We start from the raw sequence: 23,380 nt of genomic DNA, 5'->3' as shown, positions 1-23,380 counted from the left end.
ATTCAAAAAATTAAATTAAAAAATAACAACAGCTTTGTGCTGAAATATTTTTAAATTTTTAAACAAACTGAAAAAATATTAATTATGTACAATTTAATTAAAATTCGAATCAATTAAAAATAAGCAGAAATTTTATTTCAATTTTTTAATGTGTTCTTTTAAATTAATTCACCCATTTGATTTCCTCATTTCTGGTTTGCTCTTTAGATTCCAAAAAAGGAGATCGATTGACAAAAAAAGTGTCATTTAATTAGATTTCTCTTCTCAAGCCAATTTTGGTATCAATTCAACTCAACAGTCAGCTAATTAGGGATTCTGGGTTGGGCCAGATGAAGGAAATTTTCACACGACGTCGTGCTAAATGAATCCAACAAAAGGCTTTCTAGTTCTGGTCTTGGCCTTCCACGGGTTCGGGAGCGACCTGCGCACTCGGTTGGGGAAAAGGCGCGCCGGCGCTTCGACCCACCGTTTCGTGTTGTTTTTATTACTTTTGGTCGAGCCTCGAGTTTGAGCAGCTTCGATTGAGTTCAGCAGCTGTTCTGCGGCACAATGCGGAACGGGCTGGGGACCACCTTGGCCCACAAGAAGGGCCCGGTGGGCTTTGCCAGACTGGGCGGCTCCTTCGTCGCGGGCCTCGAATCCTTCTTCTACTGGTGAGAGCCTTTTCGATTCTTATACTCTATCATGACACCGGCAAAATGTGTTGTTATGTAACAGATAAATATTTTTGTATTCCTTTTCCCACGATAAAAAAAACACACACACATATACACAAAGTTTTGATAATTCACTTTTGTTCTTACAATTTGTAGATATTCTTTTTAAAATGATTTATATAATTAAAAAACCATTATTAAAATTGCTTATAATTTATAAAAAAAATTGTAAATAATCAAATAAAATTACATTTTTAAATATTTTTGCTATTAAAAAAATATATTACTAAAAACTATTTAAATACATAAAATATTTTCTATAATTGAAAAGTAAGTATAAAAAATTTTAAATTATTATTTAAAAATAAAATTATGAGTTTTACTTAAAATTTATTGTCAATATCTTTGCAACGAATTAAATCTTCTAAAAAATTATTTTTAAATGGATTTCTTTCGCTCGAGGCAATCTAATTGATCCTTTTTGAATTGATAAATTTTTTCTCCTGTCAAGACTGCATGTAATAATCGAGATGAATTATAATTCAGTCACGTTGTTCGCCGCCGCGTATCATTTCCTCAATTATTCAAGGCCAAACTTACTAGTGGCTCTGGAATGCTCGTTTCGTGTTCGAAATCAATTACGCCAATTTACTACAAAAGCGTCATCAGCATCGTCAGCTGCATTGTTCCCATTAACTTCCAAATCTTTATAATTTCGCTTCTTCGGCATTCGTTTTTTTATTATTCACTCTATATAAATATTTGGGATTCCAAGAAAGTCCTTACTTTTTATCGATCTGAAAGGTGGTCAGGAAGGCCAGCACGAACATTCTGACAAAAGTAACGGCCTCATAATTCAAAAGATATTTTTATGATTTTTTTATACTGCCCCGGAACAAAGAGGAAAAAACTATTAAATAAGTTTGAAATAATTTTAAAGACCTCGGGCGTTCCGCATATTAAATATTAAGATTCAGGGACAATACCTTCGGAGAAACGAAATTGCTTGGTTAGAGTGCAGGCGCGAAAGTCGATTGACGAAACACACTCTCAAGGCTCGAACATCTCAACAAGAAGCATCTTTCTCATAACAATGGGAATGAATCTTAAATAATAAATTCAATAGAACAGAAAACACAGGTGCAGGAAAAATTATTAATGGAGGGCCTGGGGAAGAAATCAATCGAGTATTATTTGCCGTTCTCAACATTCTCACATTGTAAACTTGATTTTTTTCTTAATTTATTTTTAAGGAAAAGGAAAATCAAACAATTTTCCGCAATTTTCATTAATTTTTCATTCAAATTACTTTTACTCAAATTATACCTTTTTTAGTTGAGAATATTCTTTAAAATAAAAAAATCACATTCAAGTGAAAAAAAAATAGTTATTTTTATTCGTATCAAGTGTGCATTTTTTAATATTTTAATTTCGGTTTAGGTTGGGTTGTTCTATCGGCAAGCGGCCCTTTTTCGTGACCGTCGGGTGTCTGCTGATCGGAAGCCTGTTCGCCATGGGCCTGTCTAACTTCACCAAGGAGAACCGGCCAGAGAAGTTGTGGATTCCGTCCGACTCGCAGTTCGTCAGGGATTCCGAGTGGATGAGGAGCAATTTTCCCAACAACGTTCGCCCGCAGTTTGCCATTTTTGAAGCCAAAGAGAGCAACATTCTCTCCAGCCAAAGCTTATTAGAGGTTAATTCATGCAATTTAATACTTGAAAATGAAATTTTTTTTATAAATCTTCATATGTTAAGTGTCATAAATGACAGTTAAATATTTTAATTTATTCCAGATTTCATGCAAAAATTATTAGTATTGATTTTTATCAGTATTTTATTAATCTGACAAACACTGAAATCAAAATTAGTTTTTTTTTATTAAAGTCTAATAAAATTATATTTTAAAAAAATGTAATTTTTTCCCCATATAATTTCCCCTTTGGTATTTCAAATACTAAATTTATGATACAGATTTTATCAGTAATTGAGGAAGTGGCCGCCATTCAGTCCGAAGATACAACGTGGGATAAAATTTGCCTCAAGTGAGTCACTTTTATCCTTTGTTAAATTTAGCCCAAACAATAAAATGGAAGGTTTGAGCAAATTTTTGTCTATTTTCAGAATTCCCGTTGTCAACCTGGGTCAGGGTGGAGCCGCGAGGCGCAGGAGAGAAGCCACGGAAGCGCCAGAATATGACGATTTTTTCGGCAGCGACTTTGACGACGCTTTTAACGAGGATCTTTTCAAAAAAGACGACTTTGGAAAATCGTCGTTTTTGACCAATTTCGACCCAAGTGTCCACCTTGACCGGGACACGTACTGCTCATTCTTAGACCGCATGCAGGTAAATAAATTTTCTGTTTTATTGAATTAAAAATAAATTAAATTCAACTTTCTGCAACTTTCAAAAAGATTTCCTCTCTTAATCAGATTTTTTGCTCTTGTTTTTGCTTTTGTTTCTTAAACCGATCACAAAGCTACACATTTTTAAATAAAAAAAAAATTGTAGTTACTATTTTTCTTTCTAAATGTTGTTAGGAAACATGTTGGTTGAGCTCTTTATTGGAAATCTGGTCTTACGACCGAGCCAAAATCGCCACTTTGTCTTCTGAAGAAATCTCAAGCGCGATTAACGGAACCGAAGTGAGTCCTGTCTTTGGAACGCCCAGAGATTTCTCCAAATCGCTCGGCGGAATTAAATTCGGCAACAACGGAACCATCATCAGCGCTAAAACCATTTTGGTCTCTTGGTTCGTGGAGAGCGACCCGTCAAAATCGTTGCAGGGCAAGATCACCAACGACGCCGGAACTGGAGACCAAGTAAGAAAAAATTTAATTTATTTGAATTTTTCCTACAAAATTAACCTTTTTTTTAGGTGGCCAAAGATATTTTGGAATGGGAAGCGGAGTTAATCAAAGTGTTGGAAAAGGAGAGAAATGGGACGATTACAACGTTTACTTTTGCTGGAAGAAGGTTTGAAAAAAAAAATTTATTTAAAGAACCATTTAATTTGAAAGAATTTTAGCTTTGGAGATATTAGTGGAAAAACCATTCAGAATGATGCTCAAAAACTATCCGTTGGATTTATAATAATGTTCCTATATGTTCAGTTGATGCTTGGGAGATTCAATCTCGTTGAACAAAGAGTAAGAAATATGAAGAAATATTTTAAAATGATTAATTAAATATTCTCTTTAATACAAACAAGTTTGATAGATAATCTTGCTAAAAATGATTAATAAATTAAAAATTTCATTATATTTTTTATTTAATGTAGTTTATTGAAATTAAATTTCACATTTATTAAATTTCAGGCTCTCTTATCGTTGATTGGAATTGCGAGTGTTGCGATCGGTTGTGTCGTTTCATATGGGGTGTGTTCGGCCTTTTCCATTCCTTACGGCCCCGTGCACAACATCCTACCCTTCCTGATGCTGGGAATCGGCATCGACGACATGTTCGTGATTGCCCAGTGTTGGGCCACCCTGGGGCCTGAGACGCAAACCCTGAGCCTCCCTGAGCGACTGGGTCTGACCCTGAAACACGCCGGCGTCTCCATAACAATCACATCGCTCACCGACTTCACCGCTTTTGCCATCGGAGCCACAACGGTCCTGCCCTCGCTCAGGTAAAATAAATAATAACTAAAAAAAATATTAAATTGTAAGAATAAAATGAAAAATATTTTTAAAGAAATGAAAGGTAACTAAAGTTTTGTGATTTAATTGTTCATACATTTTTAGTTTATCAAACAATCAGAAAACTAGTCTTAATTCAATTTAATAAATATTGGTATTTGTTTATTTTATAAGATTAATTATTTAAAAAAAGCCCATTCAGACCTTTTTCCAGAACATATTGATGAAGAAATTTTTGTAAAATTAAATTAAATTTATATAAAAAAAAATAAGCACAAATTATGAATTTCTGGGCTAATTTATTTCCAGATCGTTTTGCATTTACGCCGCCGTGGGAATTTTGGCCACCTATATTCTGCAGGCCACCTTTTTCACAGCCTGGTTTTCATTGGACCTGCGGAGGATTGAGTCGAACAGGGACGGCTGCTTTTTCTGCATCCAGTACAAAAACTACAAGCCCAACGACTGCAGCAAAAAGGATTTCTTCAAAAGCGCCTTCGACAAAATTCTCGGCTCAATCCTCTTCAAAACACCAGTAAAGGTAAAAATAAAAAAAAAACATTAAGTTTTGTCTGAGTGAGATTATTGCAAAATTTGACATTTCCAGATTTTGGTCCTTTTGAGCACAGGAGTTTTGCTCATTGTCGGCTCTTGGGGTCTTTCGCTGCTGCGCCAAGAATTTGACCCCGTGTGGTTTTTGACACAAAGCTCGTACCTGTTCAAGTATTTTGACAAGTCCAAGCAGTACTACCCTGGTGACGGAGAGCCGGGCAATATTTTCCTCAGCGGTTTCAATCATTCCGAGCACTTGGACTCGATAGCCAATTTGATTCAGAGGCTGCAGGAGCAAAAGGACATTATCAAGGAGGTCGACGCGTGGTACCCTCCCTTTCAGACTTACAGCAATGTGCATTTCAACACAAGTGAGCAAATCCTTTTGATAAAAGACTAAATTTGGAAATTTTTAAAGAATGAAGCTTCAGTTGCACGTTTTAAAAAAAAGTATGTTTTATTAATCAATTGTTTTTTGAATTTTCCAATGAATAAAAATTCCATTTTATTTTGTGGATTTTTGCAAAAATTGGTCAGATAAAAACTAAAAAGAGGATAAAATTTAAAAACTTAAAGCAACATAAATGTCATAATTTACAATCTAACGAAAGGCAAATTGTTTAGGTTTACCTGTTGAAAAGCTGGATGATGCGAGATTTAAAGATATTTTGGGCAAATTTCTGTTCAGTCCAAGCGGTTCTAAATACAGAAGAAAATTCATGTTTTTCGGAACGCCGAGATGTAGGAAACCTGCTCCTCCAGTCAAAGTAAAATAAGGTTTATGTGTATTATAAATATCTCTGTAAAAAAATTTCTTCAGATTTCCAGCTTTGACTTCAAATTCAGGAAGTTCAAAGGCTCATTTGAGCACGTGCCTGCTATGAACAGACTTAAGAAAATTATTTCCGAGGCCGATTTTGGAAAGGGCGCCGAGGTCAAAGTCTGGGCCAGGGCTTTTGCCGGCTGGGAAACAGACGAAGTACTTTTTTCAAAGATTTAAAATATTTTTAAAATTAATTAAATTTCACCAAAGGTCATTGCGGAAGAGTTGCTGCGAAACCTCTCCTGTGCCATGGTGTGCGTTTTCTTCACCACCCTCCTCCTCATCGTGGACATAAAAGCTTGCCTTTTAGTTCTGCTCTGCGTGGTGCTCACTTTGGTAAGAATTAATTAAAAGAGTGTTATGACAATTTTAAAAATATTCATAATTTTCTACTTGAGCAATCATAATTCTTTCAAGAATTTTTTTTATTATATTGAATATTGAAAACTTTATTTGAAATCTTAATTTTTAATGTTAATTTTTTGGAAATTTTGTTATTTTTGTAACTCCCTTAATTTTTCCAAAAATAATTCTCCAAAAAAAGCTGAATTTTTGCGAAAAGATGACCAATAAAATCAGATTTAATTTTTGATTGTTTTCAAAAGTCTTTGTAATTATTCACAATATATTTTTTTTTCAGATCGATGTGAGTGGAATGATGCACTTTTGGGGACTGACAGTGGACGTCGTCTCGTGCATCGATCTAGTCCTGGCCATCGGCCTCTGCGTCGACTACGCCGCCCACATTGGCCACTCATTCATGACCTTTGCTGGGTCGAGGCAGGAAAGGGCCATCAAGACGGTCAAGCAAATCGGACCTGCTGTTTTTAACGGCGGTTTCAGCACGTTTTTGGCGTTTATCTTGCTCGCTGACTCTGACTCCCACGTTTTTTCAACTTACTTCAAGGTAAAAATATTTTTTTAAAACGTGCTATTTTTTTACAAATTAATATTAATACAAATAATATTGTAAATTTTAAAATTTAATAAATTTGAGAAAAACATCTTTTGAGGAGACGATCATGGAAGTGAAGAAAACCGGTTTAAGCATAAAAATGACATTTTGTAAATGTTTTTTTTTTATATCCATGGACTATTTGAATCAAAAACTAATTCAAAATTAAAATATTTTAAGTTATTTTTTTGTTTTCCGCTAGAGATAAAATAAATACTTTTCATTTATCAAATAATTAAAACTTTTTTCTTTTTTTTCAGATTTTCTTCTTGGTCGTGGTGTTTGGCCTTTTCCACGGCCTGGTGTTCCTGCCTGTAGTTTTGAGCTTGGTCGGTCCAGCACCGTACGCGCAGGTGGAAGAAGCGTCGTCGCCTCAAAAGCTGCCCATGAATGTGGTCGCCGCTTCTTCGGATTCGGACGAGCCACCGAAGCAAACAGAACTATCTCCTGTGATAACGCAGTGCTAATTTCCAAGGATGTGACATTCAGTATTTAATGCATGATCTCATAGTACATCCTGCCTTTGAGGATGTTTTTACTCAGATTATGAAACTGCCACAAGATATAATATTATTGTGCGTGTTGCTTCAAAAGACAATTTGGTTTCCTTCTTGTGTATATTCTGCAATTTATAAATAATAATAACTTGTGACCGCATTTGCAAATGAATCTCTAGAATTTTGATGATGCATCTGTATATGGTTTTATTATTCACATTCACACACTTTTTGTTACAACCATGGAGGCAATGAGGCTATTTTTATATTAAATATTTTTTAATGGAATCGAGTGGCTATTAGAGAGCAAAATTATGCATTTACTTTAATTTAATTATTTACATGTAAATGAATGGCACACATGAAATGAAAGGGTTTAGTAACTTTAAAAAAATCTATAGATATATTTTGATTTAAAAAATTTTCATAAAAATTTAATTGGAAACTTAGAAGACGTTATAATTTATCAATCTTGGTCCAAAAGATTAAATTCATACCTTTAAATTTCCTTATATAATTGATAGTATTTTTCAAAAGTTGGCAAACCCGGTGCTTGACTGTTTGTACAAAAGTGGTAAGAGCAGGAACTTATAAAACTTGACCAGCACAAAGATGGCTTCTTTGGGATATAAATAATTTTTTGGCACACAAACGTTCAACAAAACTCTCTCTATCGAAATCTACATCTTGGTCGGAGCGAAATTGCTGACAGAGCCTGCCTTTCCAAAAAGCGCCATGATGGAGTTCCTGATGCCGCCTCCGGCCGCTGCGAGCAGACCCTTGTGCCTCCGTTCCGCCCCCAGGGGCAGACTGGTCAGCTCCTCTGTGCTGACGTTGGCGTCCTGCCGCTCTCGGGGCGGCGCGCGCCCCCTTCGGAGGCGCCTTCGTTCTCCTCCGAGGCGCTCAACTGAGCCGAACTTGCGCAGGGCCAGACCGCCAGGGTCCGACCTGTACTTGATCTGCGGCAACGGAGGGTTCAGGATTTGGTGGGTGGCCCGTCTGTCCGTCTTTTTGGCCACAGGGGTGACCGTGTCGAGGTCAAAGTTGCGGCCGAACTCCATCAGGGACAACATGCTCATTCGGTGCCTCTCGATTTGCGGCAGGTTCAGGTCTTCTCCAAACGACCTGCCAAAATTGCAGAATTGAAAATTGTTTTAAGTAAAAAGAAAGGATGAAATAATACAAACGGAAAAATATACAAGTAAATTGTTGAAAATTGAAATTATTAATAATTTATTTTATTTTTAAATATTAATTCATAGTAAAATTGTTAGTTTATAAAAATTCCAATGGTGTTTAAAATATCTTTTTTGGATATCAAAATTATGTTTTAAAAGACAAAATAAAATATGGAAAGTTTGAACTAAATTTTATCAATTATATTGACTAAAATAAAGAAATGAAAATAAAACATTAAAAAGACAATTTTTTTTTTTAAACTTGGCTTTTCCTGAAGCTTTACCTGGAGATGGTTTTGAGTGAGGTGTTGGAAATGGCGTCGGTGTCTGTGACGATGACCCGGACGTGACCCGAGAGCCTGCCGTTCTCGTCCTGCAGCGAGACGACGAAGGCGCCGCTTTCAGTGCGGATGTTCCTCGGCTCGCCGTTCTCGTCGTACAGAACGATGGGAATGGCCTCGTCGTCGTCCTGCGTGGCCATCAGACACGCGTCCTCTTCCTCTTCGGGCGGCAACGTGTGGAAACTGCACACCCGCTCCAGCTCGTCCTGCTCGCAGTGACCCATCAGGTCGAGCCCCGAGGTCAGCGTCGGCAGCAGACACGTGTCCGTATCGAACCGGCGCATCGGCGGCCGATGCCGATTTTGCTGCGCAAATAAAACCTGCAGGTCGGGCGCCGACGGCGACGACTTGAGCACGCCGATCCGCTGCGAGCGGTGCTTCAGGTGGTTCAGCACCGCTTTCGCAACAATTCCTGAATTTAATTAAATTCAATTAAAATTTGATTAAAATAAATTAAATGGTAAATTGAAAGTTGTTCAGTAGAATATCCGAGCTTGTATCTGTAGTTTTTTTTTTACCTATGAAATATTCATTTAAATTTTCAATATTTTTAAGCACTTTAATATAATATGGAAATTTTGGAAATGCATAAGAAATATCAAAATTGCATAAATATCCATTTAAACCAAAATTTTCTTTCTGCTTAAAATATGCACAAATATGAGATTTAGAACAAATTAGTCTTCTCAACATAAAATTTTATTTCATTCCTTGCAATGAAAATTATTTTGAGATTTTTTCATTTAATTTAATTATCAAATATCGATAATCCATATTTTTCAGCTCTAAACTAAGCAAGATGATCTGTATTTAAACTTTTGTGTAGAAAAATAAAACAATCTGAAATTAATTATTCATTATTCACCATCAATACAATTAAATTTGTGTAAACAAGGAATATGTTAATTTTATTCCAAATCAGAGAGCTAACCTGAGTTGGGAAGTAGAGAGTGTCGAACCGAAACCTCATTCAATTTGCTAGGGTGCGTTTCCAAATTGAGCCTTGCGAAGCAGTTATTCTTTTTGAAGCCATCTAATCACCGGAGAAAAAAAATTTACTTCAAAAGACCAATTAAAACAATTCACCTCTTTATAAGCAAATTTTCAAGCGTGCAGAAAAGTTATTCGAGTTTTTATATATTTTTGCAGAATGAGAAAAAATTACCTGAAAGAGCGAAAGCCTTTTTACACAAAAGCATATATTTTTCTAGAGTTGCTGCATTTCGAGTTCGAAATCAGTGGAGGGCACATCTTCGACCAGCACCGCTGGATTCCAAATTCCTGCTCAAAAGTGCGTGGGTTAAAACTTGGAAGAGAGAGAGAAAAGTTTTGCTCGTGTTGTTAATTGAAGCGGAAAACCAGAGAGTGAGATTGGCAAAGTTCAAGTAATTGCATTCGATTGCGAATTAGTTTTGTACCTCTGGGGGTTTTTCGTGAGTACTGCGAGAGGTACGTGCGTTGCGAGGCGGTTTTGGTTTTCCCGCTGGCCGATCCGCTGTAGAAACTGCCTGGAAAACCGTGCAAAAGGTTATTTTAGAGGCACTCGGAGCGGCCATAATGCGCCGAGTTTTTTATAACTACAAAATATTATTGTTTTTTTTCTAATCTTCACATTCTTGATTACCAGGCATGGCGGGTCCAATAGTATTTTGTTCTGGCCAAGTGCAGCAGGAAAAAACACGAGAGATTTTTTGTGGTTAGATAATAAACAATAAAAACCCTTTTATCAACAAAATTATCTTTATAATAAAAGTGGATTTTTTTAAGTTTCTAAATTAACAGTGCAAGTTTTCACATGTTTTATCCATTTCATGTTTAAATAATTTAATATTCTGATTACTAATATCAATTTTAATATTTATAATTAAATTATTTAATTGAATTGTTAATTAAAAAACAACAATTCAAAATAAATTTGAGGTCTTTTAAATCAGTAATTTGTAAATTTATAAAATGAAATATATGTTTTATTATAAACTTAAAAGTCAATTGAATAGCTCCATTGAAAAATATTATAAAAATGAAAAATGACTCGTATATAAAGTTAGCATAAAAACCATGCTTAAATCAATCTGATTGTGAGTATTATTTTACCAAACCAAACTTCATGTAAAAAGATTATATCTAATTAAATGAGAAATATTAATATATTATTATTTGTTATACCAAGACCAAGCCTGCCATCCTTGCCTCTTCTGCAGAGGATTTCAAGATAACCCTGTCGGAAGCTGGGGCTGCGGAAGGCGTAGATGATCGGGTTGCACGCAGAATTCAAGTATCCGCACCAATACACCTTGAAAATAATTATTTACAACCTAAAAAGAGTAAAAAAGTGGAGGATTACGACTGGGTTGAGGTACAGGGGCACCTTCGTCTTGTCGGAGAGCGAGAGAAGCAGGCAGGAGTAGACAATGTAGGGCAGCCAACAGGCCAGGAAACAAACCATCACGATCACCAGGGTCACCGTGATGTGTTTCTGCTGCAGAACCGAGTTTTCATAGTTCACGTTCGAGCAGGCCCGCATCCTAAGAAAACAATTAAAAATTATAAAAACCATCGAAAATCCCAATTAAAAAAAAAAAATAAATTAATAAATATGGCGCTTAATAAAAATTGATTTCAATTATGATTCTTATGAAATATTTGCTGAAAATTGAAAATTACTCCTAAATTAATTTTGACAAATTAGCATCGTCAAAATAACATTAAAACTTGGCCTTTGAGATTTAATATTTTCTAATTCTAATTTGTAGAGGGTTGACTCAACGTATGTTTGAACTGAAATTCGCCTTTTCCTTGAGGGGTTGTTAGGATCGTTTATTGATTTGCAAAAGAAAAAGAAACAATATATCCTCTGCTCTACATGTTTGGGCTTTGAGGCTGGAACTATAATTCATGAGCTTTTCTCGGCAGACGTTGAGAGAAGATTGTTTCTTCGAAACAATAAACGACTCCAAACACCCGATTGAGGAAAAACCGAATTCAAATAAAAAATTTGAAAAAAACGACCTCTTATTTTGCTTATGTTAAATCTTCTTGACTTCAATTTTCTCTCCAATTTATGGAATTTCAAGTTTTGAATTTGATAGTTTTTTTTTTAACCTTGATGATTGCCTTGTTGAAAACAAATAAACTTTGCTTAATTTGCAAATTATAAACAAATATAAATAGCAAAAATTGTATTAAAATGTTTAATATAAAGTTTTACTTATATTGGAAAAAGAGTAAAACGAAATACTGATTAGTATCTAATCTAATTGTCATATTTTACATAGAGCTTATTGGAGGCTTTATAATATTTAGTATGTTTTTCTTTCTGAATGCAACTTTTTTAATTTCGCTCATTATCCACTTCTTGTGCTATCATTTTTGTTATTTCAATAAGTAAAAATTTTCAAGTTTTTTGTGTGTGTTTGTCTCACAATGAAATTTGATGAGCTCTTTTGCAAAATGGTGTTCATTATTTAAAAATTCCGACAAATTTTCCATCAATCCCTCCAATTATGTTCATTTGAGCTCTGTGGTCGTAAACATTTGTCCGAATTCCAACGCAAACGAAACCCATTCACAATTAATCCTGGTGTCCCGACGAAATGTACGCGCCCTTGCAATGCAAACACGCTCGAAAATCGCGAAACACTTTATTTGCTTCTAGACACACGTTAGCTTTTCGCGCAAGATTATTTATCTTTGGAGCTGGAATACGCGCGCCGAGATATTTCAAACCTCTCTATTCCCAGCCTCGAACAAATCATAACACCAATTTTGTGTGAGAGGAAGTCGAGCTAAAGATAAAACGCACGGCTTTTAACTCTGCACTTTTAGTGGTTTTACCAACAGGCACATTTGTGGTTTTTCGCTTTTACTTACATAAAAAATGGTCTAAAAAATAAATTAACTGAAAGTTATGTAGAAATTTGCTCTATATTTTTTTTAAATGGAGTGTATTGTAAGCTATTTCAATGAATATTTAAATTATGAAAAAAAATGATTAGAATAAATTAAATCGTTTCTCCAGACAAGCAAAATCATATGTTATTAAATTGGTATGGTTTTAGAAAAGCAATGAAGAACAACAACTTTGGAACAGAAATTATTTTTTAAATTATCTTACATCAGCTAAAATCTTAGTGCATATTTTTTATTATTATTCAGGATGGCGAATATTTCACATCAAAGAAAGACATTGCACATTGAACAGAGAAAATAAATACGAAAAAAATTACACCAAAATTTATTAAATTCCAGATATTATAAATTAAAAAATAAATAAAAGTAAAAATCGGTAAAAATTAAGGAATAAATAAAGAGCTTTTATTAAAAAGTTTTTGCGAATCAAAATTACAAAGTATTGTAATTAACTGTAATCAAACATTTTTTAGCTCATTGTCATGGCCTGACGCCTGACTTTTCAAACATTTCAAACTTTTTTTTTTATTTTTTAAAGTTCCTCTAGGGTCATATTTAATAGCCAACAATTAATGTTTCTGAAGTTTTTTATCTTTTATTGCAGATTTTGTTTTTAGAGATTTTCATGTTTCTTTTATGGAAAAGGGGAAACATTAAATAAATAAATAACTGATTTTTACAATTATTTTTAAAAGCTTCTATGATTTTTTTGTCCTTCGCATAAAGAAATACCGATTATTTATTGTTTTTAAGTAGCCTCTGTTGTAAAGTGTAAAAAATGCTGTAAAACATTAAGTTTGCCATTCAACGAACCACAGGCGATTTCCTTTGAGCGAGGCTTTGAACCATAAAATAAATGACATGCGCTTCAGCAAAAATGACGTCGAGTTTTGCATTGAACTTTTCAGAGTAAATAAACAGAGCGCCGAGTGTGAGTCAGAGAGCGGCTCGTAAAACATATATTGCTTGCTCAAAAAATCACCCTTCTGTCTCGTCCAATAAAGAGATAAAAAGCAGAAGGGTTGTAAACTGGCAAAATAAATATATATGGGTACAAATTTTGGATATACGCAACAAGTGGGTTAAAAAATAAGTAGATCACAGTCGTAAATCACTCGGGAAAAACACCTGCGCTTGCATTTAGCGCTCAGAGAGACCACCAGGGAGAAAAAGATTAGATTGAAGATAAATTAACTTTATGCAGATTATTTTTAGATACAAGTTTTATGGGTTTTGGAAATAGAGAGCGTTTTGAAATTTTGTAATAATCCCGAAGGGCCAAAATAGTTAATGAAAAGTTAATTCCATTATTTGTTTTCTCAAATCCTAAATTTTCAAATTAAAAATTTATTTTCTGTTTGCTTTTGCTAAAAAATTCTAAAAAAAAAAACAAAAAAAAAACAATGAAGAAGAACAACAATTTTTGAATATCGTAGAAATAAAAATATCCTCAGTCAAAAAGTAATTTGATTTTTGAAGATCATTAATTTAACCTCTTATAGATTAATTGAAAATTAACTGACCTTCCCATGTGGTCGCGGACAGCACTGGAAATTTTGAAGTTGCAGAAGGACATGACGATCAGGGGCAGTCCAAAGTTGACCAAGGTGTTGATCATCGAGTGAATCTTTTCGGAGCGTTCGCACGGAATGATTGGGCCGCACTGCGTTGCACCCAACTTGTAAACTTAAATTTAATTTATAAAAATAAATGAAGTAATTAAATACTAAAATATTACCGTTGCTGGTCATGCCGAAGAGGGGCAGCGAGTTGTAGAAAGTTCCCCACAACCAGACGCTGGCCGCCATCAGGGAGATCCGCAACGGGGTCATTGCCCTGCTGAAGGGTCGGGTCATCGAGATGTATTTGTGGATGCTGCAAATATGCAAAAAAAAAAAACTGGATGCTAGACAAAATTTTGCACACTATAAAATTATTTGATCCGGTCTTTCGTTCTTCACAAGCGTGGTCAGCCTATTTTTAGTAAAGGACGCTTGGCTCTTGAAAAAATTTATAGAAAAATTCGCCCTCGTAAAAGTAAAGAGACTCTTGGCAATGAACTGTAAACTGCTCTCAAGAAGAATTTAGACGAACGAACTGCTGAAGTAAAAAATTACTTAGTTCTGTTATTAAAAGACTAAAAGTAACGTGGTGAAATTGAACGTGATGTTTGTGGTTTTAGTGAATTTGTAAAGCATTTAAAGTGTCTGCCAAGAAATTAATGCTCATTTTTAATTCTACAACATTGTGTTTTAGATTGAAATGCGGAAAAAAATACACCACCAGACTATGATCTTTTACATTAAGTTTAATTAATTATATCTGTAGATAAAAAAAATTCATCAAGCGCTTGACACCTAATTAATAAGAACGGTGGCAACTTAAATTAGAGTCTACTGACATCATTTCCCACGCGTGCACCATCCATCCAACGCGTTCCCGCGAGCAATAAAGGTCAACGGGCTCATTTGCGGTGGGGTGACGAGCAAGCAACCCCCAGACGACCGCCCACTCTGTGACAGCTCGTTTTCCCAAAGCACCCGGCTCAAGACGAAAATATTGGTCGGGTTAAGGACCGGCAATTTGCGCCGTGGAAAGAGAAAAAAAATTGAGCCAGGACGCCTTGAGTGCCATGGAGGCGGTAAACGCTTTCTGAATTAATTATTTGGAGCAGCTTTTGCTGTCAACAAAGTGAGAATGAAATTGAATTCCAATGAACGCTTTTTGCAAACAAACAGACGAGCTTTTTACATGAATTGTGAGAAGTGCTAAAGATGCGCGGCTATTCTTATAACACTTCATTAAAAAAAGTGTTGATAAATACTTAAATTTTTGTTTTTAGTAAATTAAATATCAATATTTAATTTCAATCAATTATAATAAAATGAAAAGTAAAATACTGTGTAATAGTTTTAAAACCTAAAAGTAAAATATTTTTATTTAGTAAAAATACTAATTATTATAGTTAAATGTTTCTTTATTATAATTATTATTCTACTCTCCTTTTTTTATTGATATTAAATTTAAATTATTATGTAAAATCAGCATAATCATTTTGATGATGAATAATTTAAATTCAATTTCCTCTAAACTTTTCAACCCGAATGAGATGCAAAATGCACATCTTTTCACAATGTCTGTCTCATGTCAGTGTCTGGCCGTACATTACGGTTTTGATTTCTGCACAAACTCACAAATGAAGATTGCAGCTAGAGGCAAACTGTGTTTGTAAAAAGAATCAAGGCCGATTCTATTTGTGCTCGCTGAAGATTACACAAAAATTCCGTGTGTTACTCTCAAGCTTGAAATTAAACATCTAACAATGAGAGCGGAGATAAATTCTTTATTGCAATTCCCAATTTCAGCCTTTCAAATTGATCAGAAAATTTTCAATTAATTGAAAAGAATATGAGAAGTCAGAAACTGGCTTTGGAAAAAATAGCTTAAAATCTTGAATAAAATTTTTGTGAGCCAGTGTTTCAGTTAATTCAGTAAATTATTTAATTCACTTTCTAATTGTAAAAGTTATAAATTCTGAAATTCCAAAAAATTGAATTTTTTTTAGAGAATTTGGGCAGAATCGTCATTCTTAACCCACGCCTTGGGGTATTCCCAAAAGAGTCAAAAGTAATTCGTGACCTCTTGCAGTTTGCCCAGTTTGTGGTCGCACCACCATAAGTCTTGATGTTTTGCACTAAAGGAGCAATCAAGAGGCGGGGTAGTTTGCTCAAATGAAAAAAGTTGCTACTGTGCGCGCGCCCTCGCAAACACGACAAGACGAGGAAAACGTCAGTTGAAAATACGCACACGTGTCTTACGTCAAAGTGACGAGAGCAATAAAGTTTCCTCCAATTATAGGTCCTGACCAAAAATATTCTTAATCATAATTTCGAATGAGAGATGAACTTTTGTCATGGTGTATAGAAGACACAAAAACTTGGCTTTCGACTTTATGAAAACAGATCGAGTTATTTTTCAACACACATCTCTCTTTCGCGAACTTTTTCTTACTTATTTATAACTCGGCGGCGAAAGAAGAAAAAACTATTTGCGTATATCAATTTCATTTTTCTTCAGCACGTGCAAGAAAGAGTGACTTTAGATTAAGAACGTATCAAATTCTGAAAACATTTTTCTAAACTTTCGGTAATTTCCGCGGGAATTCAAATTAAATCAATCTGATTTCAAGGATCTGCTTTGGGGTATGCATATTAAATATTGTTTTTTTGGCTTACTTTCGACCAATCGATGCGCGTTCAGCCACCTGTCGTGAGTTTATGTTTTATTTTCACCCTCTTTTGTTCATGTTTACGTTTCCGGCACGCAAGTTCGCGTGCGTCAGGCGTTGTAAAAACAATTGTAATTAAGGAATGAGTGCGAATGAAAAATGGGCAGCGTCGTTTTTCAGCGTGCGCGTCACGCGGCAAGAGTTATTGAGACTCGCAGAGTGGACACGCGGGCAGCTGCGCGCCAGACCAAAATATTGGCGACTTATTCCATTAACCGTTAGGACGAGAGGATTTTCTGCACGGTCAAAGAATTTTATGTTTATTTGATATTGAGCAAGTAGTATTTTTAAGTCACCTCTCAACCTTGCTCCTTAGAGCGCAAGTGGAAGAGTAAAAATATAGAAAAATTATGTAATTATGTAATTTGTTGAAATCATCGAGAAACTAAAAATTGCCAAAACTAAAACAATTTGAATAAAAACATTATAAAAAGAAAAAAAAATTAAAATGAATAAATAAAAACTGTATGAGGAATTCTCAGCAGCAATATTTTTAGAGTATAGATTTAATAATTTAATCTGTTTTTTTTTTAAATTAACAGATTGATTTCTTTTGCATTGTAAGCTAACTTTTGAAACATAAAAATTACACTAATCATAATCAAAAATTTATTTGCACCAGAAGATAAATTATATTATGAAACCTTTATATCAAATCTTTACGACAATGGTGGCTAAAATCTACTATTGTTCTCCAAAAATGGCCTCTATTGTTTTAAACACCCCGTCCAGAAAAATTGAATGAAAGTTTTTGCTTATAAAAAATATTAAATTGCACTAATAATTTTTATATTTTCTTCTAAAATTTCAAATTTATGCACATTTCTCAATGGAGCAGAATGATCAGATAAAATTAATTAGCTATAAATTTTCTTAATAAACTTCTAAATTAACCCTAAACTACCCTAATTATAATATAAACAGATAAAGTATAAAACATACTATTTTTATCATAGAATCATTTGCATTTTCTTGCTACTCGTAGAGAGCAAAAATTTTATTATATAATTGAGATTAAAAAGTGCTTATTTTAATTTAATTACCTGATGAACATGAGGGTGTGGATGGAAGCCATGAGGGCGAGGCCGGTGGTGAAGGCGTTGAACTGGCAGAAGTTCTTGCCGAACACCCACCTGCCCTTGACGAGGGCGATGAGCGAAAAGGGCATGTCGACGGCGCCGACCAGGATGTCGGCGGCCGCCAGGTTGGCCAACAACAGGTTGGTGCGCGTCCGCATGCCGCGGTGCCGCATGATGGTGGCCACCACCAGTCCGTTGCCCACCACCGACGCCAGGCTCACCTACAAATCGAGATAAAAAAAAAAAATGTCTTTATTCTGCTCATGTAAAAAGCGAGACAAGAAGAAATTGCGTAATTTATATTCATTACTCTGGGGAAAAGGAAGATCAAGATTATATTTTATGTCTGTGTAGAAAGCTATTCTTTTGAAGAAGGAATAACTTTGTTTGTTTTTATTTATTTCCTGTAATTATTGTATCATTTTTTTTTTTTATCAATTTTTTTATCTTTTCTTTCAATACATATGTTTATAAGTCAGGCAGTAATAATTGCAGTTTTTCAAAATCAAAAGCTTTTAATTTTTCGCAAAGAAAAGGAATTGTGTATTTAAATAAGCAGATTTTTCTAAATTTAATTTAAATCAAACAACTCAAGCACTTGAGAGCAGACAAATCGGCTATGATGTCATTGAAAAATTTATTTTATTAGTTCATCGAGCAATACTTTTATCATGTATTAGGATTGCAGATCGTGCGACCAAAAAGTCTTTTTTATTTTATGAAATTTCTTTCACGAGCAAAAAAAAACCCGTCTTTTCACTTCATCGATTTTAATATTCTAAATTTATTAGACATCCTCGCTGCCACACTCTCTGCTTTACCACAACTCGTTCACGATTTGCATTTTCAACAAAAGTATGTTGTAAGTAATTAAGCTATAAAAGCAGAGAGCAAGAAGCCATTTGGAAATTAAAGCCGCCTTTTAAAATCAGCGTTATCGGAGTAAATTGACACGTTTAAACACGCGACCCGCACAATTAGCTGAAGTGGAATTTTTTTATCTCAAAAAACATATTTCCTTCTCTGAGTTTAGAGACGGTTATGACTGAAATTTAAATTCAAGCGAAAGCTCGTAAACCTCAAATCAACCACGTCCAAAACTTCAAGGTATAATTAAATTTCTTTTCTATTTCTACAGTTTCCTTTTATAAATTACATTTATTTACATAAGCTATATCCGAGACTAAAATTATTCAAATATTTTTATAAATAAAATTAAAATTTGAAAGCATTTATAACAATTATGCTTTATGCTTATTAGTTGGCATGATACCTATTTTTACTATTTTACATTAACTTCTTAAATAAAATTAGTCGTTTGTTGTTCTATTTTCAATCAAAAGTTAAAAAATTCAAATGGAAGCAAAATTAAATATGAAGCAAGGATTAACAATTCTTGATTCCGAATTCCAATTCAATTTTGTAATTTAAATTTGATCTAGAAAAGAGTTCTTCACTGGCTCAATAATTGTAAATCCTTTTAAAAATTTATAAATAAATTTAAACATTTTATTATATTTTACTCAAATTGAAATATTTGAGAACCAAAAAAGCACTTTTTATGTCGTTTTTCAAGTTAAAGTTAAAGAGACGTGTACTTAGTAAATCACTCAAACTAAAGTTGTAGAATCTGATCTAACGTTGGCAAAAATAATGTACACGACTCGGTGAGACCTTGAAAGTAAAAAGCTTGCGTGGAATTGCTCGCCTCGGCAAGTACTGCTATTTGGTGATATGGGGCCGCCGTCGCCAAAATTTATGGAGAGGGAAAAAAGCTTTTCCGATTTTTTCCATCCAATTAGGTATCAAAAGGCCAGCTAGAGATAAATTCGCTCTTCACACCAATTCCTATGTAGTCTTTTTGTCTGCTGCTGAATTATTGAAAGGAATGAAAGAAGAACAAATTGGAGTTTTGGTCAAATGGAGCATTACTTTTAATATAGATTTCCCAGTCAATTATGTAAACAAATTAAATTCTTAAAAAAAAAATATGTAAACCTTTTAATAAAAGAAATGTAATATATTGGCAAAAAGAAAAGTTTTTATAATAATAAAAAATTCTAGTTTTTTATTGATAGAAAATTCTGTATTGTAAAATTTTACTGAAAAAATCGATGAAAATTCAACAAAAATGAGCTGCAAACTTTTTTTAATTGAATAATTATATAATGTGTGATTAAAAAAAAATTGCGAATCTCTCTATTTAAACATAATTTAATTAATAAAAAAATGTTTTTTACTGTAAAAAATACTTTTTTAATTGGTCAAAAAATTTACAATATAATGGATCTGACATTATAAATTAATTGAAATGAAATTTTAAAGTGTAATTTCTACCCAGCATGAAATTTGGCACTTATATGGGAAAATAATGCTTTTGCCCAGCTCGTAAAAATGACAGGCCGCCGCTCTCATTCTAATAAAAGTGACAAGTCCATCATAAACAATATTATTTAATCCTTCGGCGAAAACATTATATCCGCTCAATAAAATTCTCTATCGTTCGTACATTGTATTTACACAGATAACAAACATTCAAACACATGAGCGGTATAAAAGTTTGTCAGTCCATTACAGCGATCCGCGCGCAGAGTAATTATATTTGCAGGAGAAGGAGTGTAAGAAGAAAAACCGCGCGCGAGGGTGTGGTGTCGGTTGGAGCGAAAAGTAGCTCGTTCATCACACCTAATGCACTATGGCTTAATTTCCTCTTTCCGTTTATATGCGCGCATCACAAATTATCTAAAAAAAATAAACTCACTGCAGCCATAAAAAATGACTAATGAATATGTTTCAATTTTTTTCTTACATTCTTAAATAAAAACTTATATTGTGATAAAATTAGCTGACTGGAAACTTTTATTTTGGTTATTTAATTTTGTTTATAAATTATTAACAACATAATTTCATACTTTCATTTAATACGAATTTCATACATCAATTAATTAAAATTATTCACTCTTTATATTTATATTTATTTAAATTAATAGATCCTACAGATTTTTTCTTTTAATGTGTAGCGGAATTCATAATGCAAACTGGTAAAATGAAAAAAAAAAAATACGAAAATATCAATTTATACTTTACAATTATTAAATTCAAATTTCCTTATAGATAACCTTGACTGAATTTTCGCGTTTTTTTCCAACATTTAATTTAACTCTACGGTGACGTCATGATTGCTGAAGAGTTTTAATTTAAAACGTCCGATGATCATTGCGTTAAATTAAATTTTCAAAGCCATGACGGCGTTGAAGGGCTTTTTGGAAGTTATAGCGAGAGCGAGTAAAAAATACAGCGAACGGAAATAATTTACGCTTATCGCTGTGTTACGTTTATGATAAAATTCCTTTATCGTAAAGAATGTGATTAAGGAGAAAATTATGTAATCGTACCAAGGTCGGAAGTAGTTTCAGTTAGATTCATTACGATTTCCAACTTTTCGTGTCAAAAATTAATACAAATATCGTTTATAATTTTTGAAATTTGATCTTCAATTTGATATGAGAATCTTTAAAAGTTATAAAATTAAATAGCATTTTTGTTGCAAAAAAAATTGTTTACAAAGAATAGTGAACATAAAAACTATGATCTTTTTTAGGTTCCCAAAACCTCTCAAATTATTTTAACAGTAGAAACAAATTTTATGGCGATTATTGAGGGACAATTAAAAATTGTTTCTAACATTATTGTTTTATAAAGTGTTAATTGGACTATAATTAATTAATTAATTTGTAGGATTCCAAAAAACGCGACTATCAAGTTTTTCCTAATTTTTTTTATTTTTTATTAATTTGCTGCATTTTTTTAATTTTTATTATTATTAATTTTAATTCAAGACTCACCACCGCGAGAATGAAGGCCATGGGAATGACGAAGAGCATCGGGTATTCGTGGTGGATGCTGGATCCTCTTTCTCCATAGTCGAAAGGGAGCTGGCTGTGGATGACGCTGCAGTTGGGCTTGAGGCTCTCCGGGGCCACGGTGGACCCCAGGTCGAGGAGGTCCACATCGACCGATGACATAGTCAGATTGTCGTCCATCGTCTTTCCTCGTCTTGTGGTCTCACCTCAGGAAACCTTTGAAAACATCCGGCCGGAAAACTGCTGCAGACACATATAAAAGTCACCATGATAACACCAAGAATATTACTTTTCAAGAGATAAATATAATTGACGCAAACCTTGAAATTAAACTTTTTTTATTCTACTCATGAGATGCAATTTTCACATAAAAAAATTGCGGCTGAATTAAATATTCAGGAGAAATTTCGGATTTTTTAATAAAAATTATCTTTTCAAATAAACATACCTCTCTGGGATTTTTCTCTGTCAAAGCTTCCTCATCATGTTTATTTGGTGTTTTTTTGTCACTGTCGTTTTCTGCACAGACCGCGAGCGTCCCTCATCCTTGGAAACCGCGAACCAACTGGCAACTGGGGCCAGTGGAAATTTTGTTGAACTCAGAACGGCGTCGCCCGCCTCCTTTTTTACAATCGCTTGCGCACTACAGCTCACCAGACATGATTACAGAAAGAATGGAACGGCGATCCAACTCAATTGGGGTGAAATTAATCGCTTCTTTCTTTGAAGACTTCCATGGTATATATCAATTGCTACGACTATTTGACTTCCTAATTGATAAAGAAAGGTGGAAATTTTAAAAATGTTTAATATACAAGGACAGGACAAAAATTCGTTTCTTTTTAAGATTTCAATTTATACTTTTTTGGTTATGCATATTTTGCAAAAACAATCTATATTCTTATCAATTTCCTGAAGATGCCTATAGAATTAAATAATAAATAATATTAAAAGTTGCATACTATTTAAATTGTAACAACAAAAATTATCGGAAGTGAAGAACTCTGGTGTATTTTACGAGGAGAAAAGCCCAAGTTCTTCACTTCCATGATCATCTCCTCGAGTATTAAATTTCTTCGAACGTTATTTTTTTATAGAAATTTACCTTATTATAAGAAGTTTTACAAATATTGGAATATAATTTTAGAATTAATAATCTTACTGTATAAAATTATTTGAATTTGATCTCTGATAAGAAAAAAAGTTTTTGCATGCTAATATTTGCTTACAATTCGAGTTGGGCACTGAATTTTAAGCGACTTATGAATTCACAGAGCGCTCGCTTGTTTTCAGGAATGTTATTTTCCCAAATCTCCACCTACGTGTGTACACTTTTCATTATTGTAAACTCCATTTTTAAGTCCCAAAAACTGCCCATTTAGCTAATCCCTACCACATTGTGACATAAATTATAATTATTCTTTTTTTATATTCTACTCTTTTAATTTAATTTTGTTAGCTACAAAGATAAAATTTAATGCGTAAAACACGTCGTATAATTAATAAAAAAATTATCAAATAATTTCGCCCCATATTTATTCAACCACTTAAATGAAAAAAAAATTGCATCAGAAATGATGAAAATTAAATATTCTTAGCT

The 23,380-nt window shown here is 33.7% G+C and overlaps 2 protein-coding genes across 3 annotated transcripts; one reads left to right on the top strand and one right to left on the bottom strand.

The window, feature by feature from the left end:
* The first annotated feature begins 477 nt into the window (after positions 1-477).
* On the top strand, positions 478-7,325 carry LOC132204484 (protein patched homolog 2-like). The gene is made up of 15 exons (XM_059633008.1): positions 478-653; positions 2,097-2,349; positions 2,628-2,698; positions 2,778-3,000; positions 3,195-3,476; positions 3,533-3,630; positions 3,683-3,803; positions 3,972-4,285; positions 4,605-4,836; positions 4,903-5,218; positions 5,472-5,614; positions 5,668-5,826; positions 5,881-6,006; positions 6,311-6,577; positions 6,886-7,325. Exons 1-15 carry the CDS (start codon positions 550-552, stop codon positions 7,090-7,092), a joined length of 2,916 nt encoding a protein of 971 aa, XP_059488991.1. The 5' UTR covers positions 478-549; the 3' UTR covers positions 7,093-7,325.
* Positions 7,298-22,348, bottom strand: LOC132204485 (uncharacterized). 2 transcript variants are annotated; one of them, XM_059633010.1, is made up of 11 exons: positions 22,229-22,340; positions 21,763-22,020; positions 17,882-18,138; positions 14,289-14,425; positions 14,074-14,236; positions 10,986-11,166; positions 10,808-10,934; positions 10,060-10,149; positions 9,573-9,674; positions 8,585-9,053; positions 7,298-8,247 (listed from the first exon to the last, which is right to left on the bottom strand). In XM_059633010.1, the coding sequence occupies exons 2-11, from the start codon at positions 21,958-21,960 to the stop codon at positions 7,803-7,805; spliced, it is 2,169 nt and encodes a 722-aa protein (XP_059488993.1). In that variant the 5' UTR covers positions 21,961-22,020; positions 22,229-22,340; the 3' UTR covers positions 7,298-7,802. The 2 variants fall into 2 exon arrangements, with proteins under 2 accessions (XP_059488993.1, XP_059488992.1); XM_059633009.1 differs by having other exon boundaries at positions 7,299-8,247; positions 21,763-22,023; positions 22,229-22,348.
* Positions 22,349-23,380: the final 1,032 nt, after the last annotated feature.

This window comes from Neocloeon triangulifer, unplaced genomic scaffold, assembly GCF_031216515.1.
Source record: "Neocloeon triangulifer isolate White Clay Creek 2 clone unplaced genomic scaffold, ASM3121651v1 ptg000022l, whole genome shotgun sequence".
Classification (NCBI taxonomy): domain Eukaryota; kingdom Metazoa; phylum Arthropoda; class Insecta; order Ephemeroptera; family Baetidae; genus Neocloeon; species Neocloeon triangulifer.
This window is presented reverse-complemented; position numbering and strand designations above follow the sequence as displayed.

Excerpts from the sequence above, each read along its gene's own strand:
- LOC132204484 (XM_059633008.1), top strand. The coding sequence starts at position 550 with ATGCGGAACGGGCTGGGGACCACCTTGGCCCACAAGAAGGGCCCGGTG. Across the intron at positions 2,699-2,777 it reads TGGGATAAAATTTGCCTCAA|AATTCCCGTTGTCAACCTGG; the intron begins GTGAGTCACTTT and ends GTCTATTTTCAG. Across the intron at positions 6,578-6,885 it reads TTTTTTCAACTTACTTCAAG|ATTTTCTTCTTGGTCGTGGT; the intron begins GTAAAAATATTT and ends CTTTTTTTTCAG.
- LOC132204485 (XM_059633009.1), bottom strand. The coding sequence starts at position 21,960 with ATGGACGACAATCTGACTATGTCATCGGTCGATGTGGACCTCCTCGAC. Across the intron at positions 18,139-21,762 it reads TGGCCTTCATTCTCGCGGTG|GTGAGCCTGGCGTCGGTGGT; the intron begins GTGAGTCTTGAA and ends CTCGATTTGTAG. Across the intron at positions 11,167-14,073 it reads GTCCGCGACCACATGGGAAG|GATGCGGGCCTGCTCGAACG; the intron begins GTCAGTTAATTT and ends TTGTTTTCTTAG.